The 14,086-nt window shown below is 46.1% G+C and overlaps 1 protein-coding gene across 1 annotated transcript in view; it reads left to right on the forward strand.

The window, feature by feature from the left end:
* The window catches only part of SERINC5 (serine incorporator 5), a 262,324-nt gene that overhangs the window by 135,734 nt on the left and 112,504 nt on the right, over positions 1-14,086 (forward strand). Inside the window, exon 2 of the mRNA XM_069223153.1 lies at positions 8,457-8,624. Coding sequence (XP_069079254.1) covers positions 8,457-8,624 — 168 coding nt within the window. The remainder of the gene's footprint in view (positions 1-8,456; positions 8,625-14,086) is intronic.

Raw genomic sequence — 14,086 nt, forward strand, 5'->3', positions numbered from 1 at the left:
CACCTGGCTAAAAACACTGGGTGATTCCGTGTACCCCTGAGGTGCGCGACAGAACCGGAAACTGCGACCGCCCAGGGAGAATCCAAAAATGTGTCTGCTGTCCGGGTGAATGGGTATGCTAAAGAATGCATTCTTGAGATCAATTACAGAGAACCAGGTAGCAGTGGAGGGTATCATTGTTAGGAGGGTGGTAATGTCGGGTACAACAGGGAATTGAGGCTCCACTACTTTATTAACTGCTCGAAGGTCAAGCACAAAGCGTAGGCCGGGCTGATGGGAAGAATCAGCGGACTTTTTGAGTACTGGGAGTATGGGGCTGTTACATGTATTACCTCTGGTCTCTTCAACAACCCCTTTATCAATCAGCTGCAATATAATGTCCTTGAGGGCCTGTTCAGTGTGATGTGGTAACTTGTACTGTGGCAGACGGGGAAGTAGTGCATGCTCTTTTAACTTGATGGAGAACGGGGGAATATCAAGGCAGCCCACATCTTCATTGTTTGAAGCCCAAAGTGTAGCGGGGAGCATCTCTAGCTCAGGCGGGAGTGGTAACGCTATGAACTGGGTGGGTGTCACGTGAGGACCCATGGTGACGTACACGCCATCAGGGGAACAATATATAGTGGCGTGTAATCTTTTCAGTAAATCGAGACCTAGCAAATTTTCACTACAACCAGAGGTAAGTATTAGAGGAGAATCAACAGTGTAGGGACCAATTGTGAGTTCCAGTGGCTTGGATACGGGGTTAATCACTGGGACGCCTGAGAATCCTACAGACACGTTAGTATTGCTGGACAAAGGGACACCAGGGACCGCATCCTTCATAACAGAACTCTTAGTGGCTCCAGTGTCAATTAAAAAATTCTTAGAAGTACCATCTAGTTGTACTTCTACATGTGGGCCATTCTGTTTAACTGGGATTGGGACGGGTCCTATCCTCCCTTGTCCTAAGCTGTCCTAGCAGGAATAGAAGCCCTGACCTTCTTCCGGATCATAATTATCATTATAATACTGGCGTTGGGCAGAACTATTGTCAAAGTAATTTTCAGCGGCTGCTATATTTTGCTGTTGATGGGCTCTATTAGGTCCCTGCTGTGGGGGACCTCCCCGTCCTCTACCTCGGGGTGCACCACGGGGCGCTCCTCTACCTCTTGTCTGGGGCGCAAACCCGTTTTTATTTGGGCAATCATTTTTCCAATGACCTTCCTCTTTACAATAGGCACACTGATTGTAGCTCAGGGAATAGCGGGGCTGATAACTGTTGGGACCATTATTTTGGTACTGAGGTCCACGGGGAATTGACCTATTCTGGGGGTACGCCTGCTGTACTAGAATTTTAGTTTTTAACTCTTTTGTTTGTTTGTCTTTTCTGTCCTTCTCTTCATGAACCCTATTCTCGTAATATTGGGCCATATTAAGTATCTCAATGGGAGTGCTTGTCGACCAGGTACTCTCAGTCAACCGAATTTTTGAGGCCACCTCAGGTGATATGCAATTTACAAATTTATCTACAAACAGCCGCATACCACCTTCGGTAGAGGTGTCTTGTCCACTAAAGTCAGTGTATGCCCTTTCAAACCGAGAGAAAAAGTCAGCAATGTGTTCGTCTTTCTTTTGTTTACATGTATCTATTCTATCCCAGTCTACTAATTGCGGGGACAAGGACTTCTGTATAAGCGTAAGAAGTCTGTCAGGGAGAGCTACGATTAGGGCTCCCGGCTTGTCACCAGGCTTCCTGTCTTTGTCCTCGTGGTCCAGTTGATCCCAGGTACCGCCTAGCTCAACAGGATAGTCTTTCTGTATGATAGTCTTCCAGATATCCTGTGGTACAAGGGTACCAAACAACATTTTAATGTCCATGAGAGTCAATATTTGTGGACTTATTATTTGGGAAAATTCTTTATAGAAGCCGGCAGGATTCTTGCGTGGATCAGGCAAGTGGGCTTTTAGCGCTAGGACCTCTGTTCTATCCCATTGCTGGTACACAAATTGTTGTTTCCAGTGAGCGGGCACTACCGCGGCACCCTCTCCTGTGGCTGGAACGTAGCTGGGTGGGACTTCCCTTAAGGGGTGCTGTGTTGTGTGAGTGGAAGGAATACGTGAAGGACTGGGTGAACCTGTTTCTTTATCCCTCTTGTGGTGGTATTTCTTCCTATAACTTAACAGCTGACGGAGGTAGTCCTTAAGGTCCTTTCCCTGATGATAGCCTGTGGCTACCTCCTGTTTTATTCTGAGTACTTGCAAGGGGGGATTGCTATCTAAATTTTCGTCCCATTTTTCCATTAGTATCTCACACATACGTTGTATCATGTCTGCCTGTTGTACTGCTTGAAACTGAGCAAAATTCTGCCAAATAGTCTCCAGGCTTGGCTGTGTTAAGATATATTTATGCAACATTGTGTTAATTTTCCTTTCTTCTGTCAGTTTATTGCGTCGTGGACGTCCTGGGGGAGGTGATATTGTGAGGCCATCATCGTCTGAGCTCTCGTCTTTTATTTGTAGCAAGGGGGCTGAAGCGCTTGGGGAGTCTGACCTGGGGGTCACTGGAGCTGATGCTGGGGGTCTCTGGTGTTCAGATTGTGGTGGTAGGGCAAATGTTACTGCATTCACTGGTGACCCTAATGGCTGGGGCATCTGAGCAATTGGGGGTAAAGCTGGATATATTGTTGGGGTATAAACAGGGGGGCAGTCTAGGACATCTTGCATGAGAGGATCCTTTTCGGGGACTCTTTTCTTTTTTTCAGGTGTTTGTTGAACCACATATATCCTGTCTGTATCTAACTGGTGTCTTCTATCTATCTGGGCCCATCCCTGCTCTGCATTCTGCCGGTCATATGCTTGGGCTTTCTCAGCATCTGATTTTGCATTATGTCTCTTAGCATCCTTTGCTGCTTTAATTCGTTTTTGTCTACCCTCTTTCTGCCATAACCTGAGTGAATCAAACATACCAGGCCTACTTTTGGTTGCAAATAATCTTTCTTCTAAAAAATCAATTTTCAGTTCATCAAAAGTCCCATGCAGTGGCCACTGTAATTCAGCACTATGCCTAGTCTTTTTACGCCATATGTCAGTCCATATTATACTTCCCACCTCGTGTTTTACATACATTTCATGACAAGGAGTTCCAATTGGAGGAGCCGGACAAGACTCCTCCAAGCGGGAGTCCGCTTGACAACAAAAACAGCACCATTTCCTTAATTTACTGAATGCCGGCATTATTTTAAACAGACAGTTGTAACTTAGTATCAGTGGATGGAAAACAGAAACAACGGAAGCAAATATGCAATCTATATATTATGACAGTTAATTATTTTACAAAACATCCACTGACTTCGGTCTTTGCAAAGATCGAATGACACCTACCAGACAGACACAGAAAAGACAGGGGTTAACCCTGTCCTTACCTTACTCTTGTCTTCCTCCTCAGTCAGGACTCCGAACTCAGGGCCAGCTATGTCAGGAACTCCAGTCAGGGCAGAGCCGCCGGCGCCCGTTGAGACCAAGAGGGGGGAGCACCGCTGGAGTACCGCAGGTCCACGAGGAAAAAGATACTTCCCAAATCAGTTGTGGGGCGCCCCCTTTGGTAGTCCTGCAGTGAACCTCCTCCTCCTTCCGAGCAGACGGCGGGTGCCACTGATGGAGTCCCTGTTCGGGCGCCAACTGAAGAACCGGGAAAGGCAGGCTCACCTCTCCCAGCGGTGGAGGGGACACCCTAGGCCTTCAGGGTCTCTTACCAGCAAAGAACACAACAGGCGGAGTCACGACTGATGAGGAAGAGAAAAGTTTTATTAGTAAAACAGATAATAGCTCGAGCTGAGCACAGTGTCCCAGGACAGTCTGAATGACTTTCCTACGGAGGCTGGCTGCTTCATTCTGCAGCGTACAATCTTATATAGTTAAGCTGCCCCCCTTCAGCCAGGAAGCCACCCCTCCATATCTGGCGAACACAAAAGCTTCAAACAGTTCTCCTTTTAACCCGAGAGCATCCTGCTGACGTACATACATTTGATTAGTCTTTCCTGCTTGTACTCCCACTGTCTCGGGAGTATCCTGCTAATACACGGCAAAGTGACAGTTCATTTGTCAAATGTCAGTCTTATCACAGTTGGTTTGATAATTTACGAGGATATCCCTTGCCGGAGGCCCCTGGAATGCGGTGGGAAGAGGTGCAGTTCTGTTCGTGCACAATGATAAGAAGGATACAGCTGTGGCTCGGTATCCTGAAAGTCAGCTTGGTTAGATAAGTGGAGAGGCCCAGAGAAGGAAATGGTTTTACACAAAAACTGAGTTCACAGGGAAGTCAACTTACACAGTTTAAATGAAGAGTCAGCTTTGTCGAGCACATGGCAATATTAATGGAATACGCAGAAATAAAGTCTGAGGCAAATACATCTCGGATTATTATTTAACAAGAGTGCAAGGCAATGACACTATCTTTGGGCCTGCAGTTGCAGCCAAAAGATTATAGATAATTTCAGAGGTTCAAAGGGTTTTGCAGATCTTTTTCCTTTCGAGGACAACAGCAATATCATCATCAGCAGGAACAACATTCAAAACCCCTAGAGATGCTTTACCCGTGGGAGGGAGGTTGGTTCATTTTCAACAACAGTGGAGGTCCATTACAGTGGACCTGTGGGTGTTGAGTGTTGTAGAAGATGGATATGGTCTATCCTTCCATGAGTTTCCCCTTCTATCCCTCTCCAACAAAGTTTATGCTCAGAAGAACATCTTTTGTTACTCCAACAGGAGGTCCAAGCTCTACTCTTGAGAGGCGCAGTGGAGCTGGTCCTGGAGCAGGAAAGGGGTCAGAGATGTTATTAGTGTTATTTCCTGATTCTCAAAAAGGATGGGCATTCATATCCAATTTTAGACGTCGGGGTTTTGAATTGGTTCCTCAAACAGGAAAAGCTCAAAATGCCGACCCAGGCACAGGTGCTTTTGGCACTGGACAAAGAAGACTAGATGGTTTCAATCGATTTGTAGGATGCTTAGTTTCACATCCCCAAATGCACAGGAAGTATCTCCGCATCATGGTGAGATCACAACACTACCAGTTTGTGGTCCTTCTGTTTGGTCTTACTTTCGTTTTTCTTTATGAAGGTGGAGGCAGTGGTTTCAGCATATCTCAGAAGGTGGAGGAGGGTGGGGAGGTTTAATACCAGTATTCCCTTACCTGGATGATTGGTTGCTCAAAGCCAGGTCTCCAGAGTTGGTACTGCATCACTTGCAGTTGACAACTCTTTTGTTGTACAACCTGGGCTTTCTCATAAACGTGACCAAATCTCACCCTGTTCATATGGGCAGTACTGGACACTGCAGTGAATTTTGCCTTCTTTCTTCCGCAGAGGATTCAAGACATTTAGGCTGTGAATCCGATGTTTTCAGAATGGAGCACTGGCTTCAGTTCTTGCGGTCTTACACCTGCTCAGTCTGATTGCTTCCTGCATTCTTTTTGTCATCCATGCACCCTTCAGTGGTGCCTCCGCAGGCAGTGGTTTCAACCTGCGGAGATCTCCGAGTTGGTCAGAATCTCCCGAGACACTGCAGCGGATCTTTATTGGTGCGGTGTGGATGGCATTCTATCCACAAGGGAAGCCGTTTTGTCCTCCTCTTCTGGTGGCCATGGTGATAACGGATGCCTCTACTTTAAGGTGGGTAGCGCATCATGGGGTATCTGGAGATCAAAGGACTTTGGTCTCCAGAGGAACAATTGTTGTACATCAACCTATTGGAATTGCGGGCAATACATCTGGCTCTCAAGGCCTTCCTCCATTCCATTTGCCGTCAGTTGGAATGGGTCTTGACATGCAATACTACTACAATGTGGTATGTAAACTAACAGAGGTGTAGGGGTCATACCTTCTGCAGAGAGGCTCTTCGACTCTGGTCCTGGGCTCTGGACCATCAGATTCGCATCATTGCAAATCACTTGGCTGGAGTTCTGAACCTAGGTGTGGAAAGTCTCAGCTGACATTTTTCAATCTATCACGAGTGGCGTTACCATCCAGAGGTAGCGCTACACATCTTCAGGCTATGGGGGACCCCTCAGATAGACCTGCTTGCCACTCATGAGCACAAACACACTGTCATTCTGCAGCCTCCAGTATCCCATGCAGGGAGCATTTGGAGATGCGTTTCAAGCCATGATCGGTCCAAGTCATATCAATAACCCCGGATTGGCCAAGAAGGATGTTGTACACAGACCTACTTCAGTTCTCACTGTACCCTCCACTCCGTCTTCCTCTCAGGGAAGACTTCTGCTCGCAGTCGCAGGGGCAGGTTCTACACCTCCACTTCCAGAGCATGCACCTGCATTTCTGGAGTTTGAAAGGTGCACCCTGAGTTTTTTTTATTTTTATTTTATTTTTTTGTCTTCCCCCGACGTGGTGGGTGTTATTTTATCAGCCAGGCAACACTCCACCAAGTCGGTTTATGCTGGCAAATGGGCTAAGTTTAAGTGGTGTGAAGGAAATTCAGTTGACCGTTTGAAAGCCCATTTGTCTGATATTTTACATTTTGTGCTTTCCCTAGCACAGCAAGGTTGTTCAGCTGCAAAGGTTAAGGGATATTTGTCTGCCCTTTCGGCTTACCTTTATTTACCCAACCAACCTTTCTTGTTAAAGCTCCCTTTAGTGCTAAGGTTTATTAAGGAACTTACTAATAAGTACCCTCCCAGTCAATTTCTCACGCCTCAGTGGGATCTTTATTTGGTTCCGACTTACCTTATGGGTACTCTATTTGAACCCTTACATAGTTTTCACGTTCTCAAATTTTTGGTTGGCATAACGTCTGCTTGACGATTTTAGTGAGTTACAGACGTTAAGTGTGAAACCTCCCTTCACAACTTCCTGCGCAGATAAGTTGGTAATGGGAACCAGAGCTGCTTTCCTGCCAAAAGTGGTTACTCTGTTCCACTTGGGTCAGTCTATCATCCTCCCAATCCTTCTAAGGAGGAGGAAAGGCTTCATCGCTTGGACACTAAAAGGACCTTGGTCTTCTATTTTGACAGGACATGTGATCCCTGGCTGGACGATCAGCTGTTTGTTGGCTACATTGGCAAGATGAAAGGCAAGGCAGTGCAAAAGAAGGCATTGTCCTGGTGGATCATTCTGTGCATACAAATCTGCTATGCCATGGCGAATAAAGAGCCTCCTGGGGGTATTAGAGCTCATTCCATTCGAGCTAAGTCTTCTATTTCTACCTTGGTTACAAGTGTCCCAGTGGTTGGCATTTGCGAAGTGGCAACTTGGGCCTCCCTCCACACCTTTGCAAAGCACTATTGTTTAGGCTTGGCGATAAGGAGGGAAGATCACTTTGCTCATTCTGTGTTGCAAGTTTTTTTGGTATAAGCAGACAGACACCCACCTCAGTGTGTGTGACTGCTTAGGGATTCTGTTCAAAAGGTGAGGAATCCACAGGTAGAATAATTCATCAGAAGAACAAGTTACTTACCTTCTGAAATTATTTTTCCGGTGCATACAGTATCTACCAGTAGAGTCCTCACTGACCTACCCACCTCCCTGTTGCTTGTCTGTATGTACCAAAAATAAGTCTATTTGTATATGAGTTTATATTTTGCAGTTGATATGGAAAAATTATATTTAAAAAACCCTACAAATGAACAAACTTTGTATAAGATGTGGTTTTTGTGATGTTGGTTTCACCCATGAAAAAAGTGGGTGGGAACTAACACAAGCATGCCAATGAGGGCCTCTTATGGCCCAGATGATGTCAGATGGAGTTGCGTGTGGAGCTGTGCTTTTGTGATGTCCTTGTTGACGTGGGAGAGCTTTGAAGAAAAGTTTCTGTGGAATGCTGGCGAATGGGGATATTCAAAAGGTAAGGAATCCACAGGGTAGATACTGTATCCACCAGACAAATCGTTATCAAAGGTAAGTAACTTGTTCTTTTAGGCTGAATTTGTGGTGACCTTGTAAGTTATGGCTGTCTGTTCAGGTCTGTAGCTGATATGGTACTCTGTTTAACCTGCTACAAGGCACTCTTATTACATGTGTACCTCTCCTTCTCTCAAGTGTTTGTGATCATCTGCTGTGCCTCCCATTTCCAGGAAATGTCAACCCCATCTCACCCACCGAAAGCCCTACAAAGTGGCCTGCTGTTAGCGTGGAATCTTTCCTTGCATTAGTTTGGCTTTACAAACGTTGGAAAGAGGTGGGAATGATGCAGCGGTGTCCTGGTTGCTGTTTATGTGGGTGCTTAACTTTAGTTCTTCTGGAATGATTATAGACATTGGTTAAATTGCTAAGCATTGGAAATGAACATTAGTTATTAGGTAACATTACTTAAAGAGGTGGGTAGAAGCAGTGTCCAGGAAGTCGTGCATTGGGTACGTTCTACAATTTTCTGAAGGCTTTGGTAAAGACCAGTGATATAGTTATGCGCTCATAGCCAGCCCACTTCGGAAGATTGAAATTGTCTCTCTCTTCTCCCCACAGCTCGCCTGCTGCTGCGGAACAGCAGCCTGCACACTGTGCTGTGGCTGCTGCCCCAAGATCAAGCAGTCCACCAGTACACGCTTCATGTATGCTCTCTACTTCATCCTTGTCACAGTCATTTGTTGCATCATGATGTCCCCGACCGTATCTGATGCGATGAACAATAACGTAAGTGCGACTTTGGGGAGGTGGTAGGGTGTACTGGAGCAAACGCTCTGCTGCATGCTTCCTTCTTGAGATCTGTACTAGTTCTTGTAATGTATTATACCCATTCATCTACATTGATTCAAATCCTTTACCCGATGGCTTGAGCGGAATGAATTTTTTACCTTTGCAATTTTCAAGATTTATGCATTGTATTAAATATAAGTACTCTTTGGGAAACCGTTCCCACTAACTTTGAGTACCTGCATTAAACACCACTCAGCAACATTCCAACAAACAGAATTTGGGTCCGCATTTATGTTCAGAAATTGAACTTAGACTTATTGTGTCTCTACGATTTTAATATACTGATATGTAAATGTGATTACTGAGCATTATTATTGAAATACATAGAATTGTTTAATTGGCTTCTAGAAGAAACAGCGTCATTACTAAATATCACTCTAAAAATTAGAAGTATATTTCTGCCGAAAATGAAATTGAGACCGTTTTTAATTCATACTGAACTGAAAGGCAGATGTTAACGTTTTAATTTTAAATATTATTCATGATTTTCACAGAAATGTCAAAAGTGGTACCAAACTTCAGAAATATTCAAGTTACAGCATTAAAGTAAAGTTTAGATACAAGTTTGAGAAGTGGATTGAGTTCACAAAACACTTGATGGCAAGTGCAGTAGGATACCAAAAGGACAGTCTGTAATTGAGTGTGAGGAAAGAATTAGAATGTAGGTGTTGCATGAGAACAAAGGAAGCAAAGTGAGGAAATAATGTTGGTTGGTAGGATGTCTTAAAAGTTGACAGATAGGAAGATTTTAGAAAGTGGGACCGAATTTGAACATCATGCAAAGAATATCAAATACAGAGAAGATGGATGTGGTTGGGAGAAATCTTAAGCAGCACTAGAGGAGCTTTCGAAGTTTTGAAGAGATGACTATAGAATAGATTATGAAGTGAGAAGGGTGTATAGCGTAAGGCGGATAGAAAGTGAGGAGCAGACCTTATTTTTTTGCTTGAATCTTTTTATTGCTTTACTATATTCAGAGTTGCAGTACAATCAAATAAAGGAAAGGAAAACGTGCATATTAAAGCAACTTATGGTACCATGAGGGTAAGTTGAAAGTACATACATGACTGCTGAGAGCAGCTGATGCATCTAATTCACAACTTATCTTAGAATGTTTTCACAGTAAATGGCCTCCTTGTGTATCCTGAGGGGGGGGGGACGAGGGCAGGAGGGACTCTGGCTCCAATCAAAACCAAACGTGCACGGCTTAAAACTAACTGCCGCCATAGCAATAATTTTGTGAAATACCATCAGAGCAGGACAAACAGTATCCGCCTTGTTAGAAATGGGGTCTCTAGATGGCGGCATTTGGTTTGCACCCTGTCCAAGTAGGGACCCTCACTCTAGTCAGGATAAAGGAGATACCCGCTCGGATAACCCCTGCTCACCCCCTTGGTAGCTTGGCAAGAGCAGTCAGGCTTATCTCAGAAGCAATGTGTAAAGCATTTGCACATCCACACAGTAATAAGTGAAAAGACTACAAAAGGACACCACACCAGTTTTAGAAAAATAGCCAATATTTATCTATATAAAACAAGACAAAATACGATAATGAATCCAACATACAGTAAGAAAAATATGAATTATGCAAGATTTTCTCAAATCTACAGTTCCTTGAAGTCGATAGCTCCACCTGAGGCTATCACAGTGTCGTGATCAACAGAACCAACAGTTCAGACCAGCTGCGGCGTTGTGGGCCAGCTACGGTGTCGGGAAGACCCGCAAACAGTACCTTGAATTTGCAGGGTGTCGTCATCCTCGCGGTAAGCTCCAGAGGGCGGCGTCACTGATGTTGCGGTGTCTGGTCTGGAGTCGGTGCAGGAGTCGTCGGACCCTTGAGGTCACACGCGTTGCAGATCGAACTCCAGGCTGATGAAGTCAGGTGCGCCGGCGTGGATGGCGTCGGGGCTGCGGTGCGCAGTGGGACGATTCGACGTGCAGTGCCCACAGGTCACGATGCAGGCAGAGTCTCGGTGACTGCGTCCAGCGACGTCGGTGAGACAAGGGCTGCGGTGTGAAGCGGGGCGGTGCGACGTGCGGTGTCCACAGGTCACGGTGCAAGCAGCGGCGGCGTCGTTGCTGAAGCGCTGTCGTCAGTAGGCCCAAGCCAGCGGTGCGGGACAGGACGGTGCTTCGTGACCCTCACGGTGTCCACAGGCCACGGTGCAGGCAGGATGCATGGTGATGACACCGGAGTCGATGGTGCTGGCGTCGGTGGACCAGGGCTGCGGCGCGGGACGGGACGGTGCTTCGTGTACCTCACGACCGGTGTCCACAGGCCACGGTGCAGGCAGCGCTGCTGGTGTCAGCAGGAGCGGCTTTGTCGGGGATGCCCAGTCTGCGGTGTGAGCAGGCGATGCCGGAGTGCAGGGCCCACAGGTCGCGGTGCGAGCAGCGGCTCGGTGAAGTCGTCCGATGACGGCATCGGTGAGACAAGGGGCGCGGGGCAGAGCGACTCCGTGTGGCGTCGGCAGGCCCTGGTGCAGGCCAGCGGCGTCGCAAGGATTTCTCCTCTTGAGCAGCACAAAGCACACAGTTCCCAGTGCTGCAAGTCAAGGAAACCGAAGTCTTTGTTGTCCCTGAGACTTCCAACAGGAGACAAGCTCTATTCCAAGCCCTTGGAGAACTTTCTCAAGCAGGACACACAGCAAAGTTCACCCTTTGCACTCTTTTCAGGCAGAAGCAGCAACTGCAGGCCAGTCCAGCAAAACAACACAGCAAAGGGACAGGACTCCTCCTTCAGCTCTTCTGGGCAGTGGTTCCTCTTGATTCCAGAAAGATTCTGAAAGTCTGGGGTTTTGGGTCTGCTTCTTATACCCAGTTCTGCCTTTGAAGTTGGCAAACTTCAAAGCAAAGTCTCAAGTGTTTGCAAGATCCTTCCTTGTCCAGGCCAGGCCCCAGACACTCACCAGGGGATCGGAGACGGCATTGTGTGAGGGCGACCACTCCTCCCTCCTCTCTAGCTCAGATGGCTCATCAGGGTATGCAAGCTACACCCCGCCCCCTTTTGTGTCACTGCCTAAAGAGGTGCAAAACAGCCCAACTGTCAAACTGACCTAGACAGACAATCCACAAACAGGGAGAGTCACAAAATGGTATAAGCAAGAAAATGCCTACTTTCTAAAAGTGGTATTTTCAAACAGACAATTTAAAAACCAACTTCACTAAAATATTTATTTTTAAATTGTGAGTTCACAGACCCTAAACTCCACATTTTATTCTACTCTCAAGGGGCATCTGCGCTTTAAGGATATTTTAAAGGCAGCACCCATGTTCACCTATGAGAGAGAGAGGCCTTGCACAGTGAAAATCAAATTTGGCAGTATTTCACTGTTAGGACATATAAAACACACTAGTATTTGTCCTACCTTAAACATACGCTGGGCCCTGCCCCTGGGGCTACCTGGGGCCTACCTTATGGGTGCCCGACATGTAGTAAAAGGGAAGGTTTGGGCCTGATAAGTGGGTACACTTGCCAAGTTGAATTGGCAGTTTAAAACTGCACACACAGACACTGTAGTGCCAGATCTGAGCCATAGTTACAGGGCTACTAATGTGGGTGGCATAACCAGTGCTGCAGGCCCACTAGTAGCATTTGATTTACAGGCCCTGGGCACCTCTAGTGCACTTTACTAGTATATCAAATATGCCAATTATGGATAAACCAATCCACAGTACAATTTATATGGGGAGAACATGCACTTTAGCACTGATTAGCAGTGGTAAAGTGAGCAGAGATAATAAACCAGCAAAAACAGACATAAAACAATAGGAGGAAGAAGGCAAAAAGTTTGGGGATAACCCTGCAAAAAGGGCCATTTCCAACACAACCCCCTCCCAGCCTAAACTCAAGGTAGGCCAATCAGTACCTTGCTGGACTTCCCTGCTCAGGGCGACATAACCTGGATAATGGCCCACTACTTCAGGAGCTCTTGCTAGCTCTACGCCTCTCTGAACCCAGGCTGATCCCTCGGTCAACACTCTCAGGGCCCACTGAACTTATCTTGGGGGACCTCTTCTCATCTGAGAACTCCATCTGTGCAGCACTTAACCTTACCTTGCTCACAGATGCATCCCAGTAGGCAGACAGTACCACCAGGGCCAACAGTGTGGTGTGGTGTGGTCCATTCCACCCCGGGGTCTGATTTCAGTCCCCCTCCCAGGGAAAACTCTGACCACAAGGATAACAATCAACAGAGGCCACTGACAGCTGTCAGTGTCAAGAGCCAGGACCCATGCCATGCTAGGGTCTCTAGCCTCTCTGGTTTTGAAATACATAGAATTGTTTAATTGGCTTCTAGAAGAAACCGCGTCATTACTAAATATCACTCTAAAAATTAGAAGTATATTTCTGCAGAAAATGAAATTGAGACCGTTTTTAATTCATACTGAACTGAAAGGCAGATGTTAACGTTTTAATTTTAAATATTATTCATGATTTTCACAGAAATCTCAAAAGTGGTACCAAACTTCAGAAATATTCAAGTTACAGCATTAAAGTAAAGTTTAGATACAAGTTTGAGAAGTGGATTGAATTCACAAAACACTTGATGGCAAGTGCAGTAGGATACCAAAAAGGACAGTCTGTAATTGAGTGTGAGGAAAGAAAGAGAGGGAGGAGAATTAGAATGTAGGTGTTGCATGAGAACAAAGGAAGCAAAGTGAGGAAATAATGTTGGTTGGTAGGATGTCTTAAAAGTTGACAGCTCCCCTGACACCTGGGGCAACTCATTCCCCAGAAGGCAGTCCATGGGCCTCTGGGTCACCTCCCCACCACACTCTAGGGATACCAGGGCCATAAGACAGAAGAAGTCCTGCCCATGGGCTGGTGTCACCCTACACATCTGGCCGGTGTACTGTTCTGGGGAGAAAAGCCTTTCCACCACCATTGTATGGCTAGCCTCACGGTCCTGAACTGGTGGGTGAGCAGCACCTTTTACATACCCAGAAGTCTGACCCAGAACAAGAGATCACTGGAATGAATGTCCTGTGAGAACCCTGCAATTCATGTTTACTTTTTAGGCTTTCTCCGGCTCTCTTGGGTACCAGGGATTGGCTATAGCAAATACAAAAGTTATTCCAGGGACCATAGCTTCATCTATCACACATGCTCCATACATACATCCTCTACGCACCCAGGACGATGCACACATACAAAATCCCATGTAATAGACAATTTACATAAAGATGGGAGAGTCTCTTGGCAACAGGGCGGTAAAAAAAAAAAAAAAAGCCTACCTTGCCTATATATAAACGGTATCGTTGTCAGACTAAGCCTACTTAGCTGATGGCGATCACACACTGTAAAGACTGGAGAACATGGTATGGCCCTTCAGACTATCAAGCCCTGCTCACTGTCTCAATCAGTGTCACAGAAATGCCTCCAGTGCACATGCATG

Source organism: Pleurodeles waltl, chromosome 1_1 (genome assembly GCF_031143425.1).
Source record: "Pleurodeles waltl isolate 20211129_DDA chromosome 1_1, aPleWal1.hap1.20221129, whole genome shotgun sequence".
NCBI classification, from domain to species: domain Eukaryota; kingdom Metazoa; phylum Chordata; class Amphibia; order Caudata; family Salamandridae; genus Pleurodeles; species Pleurodeles waltl.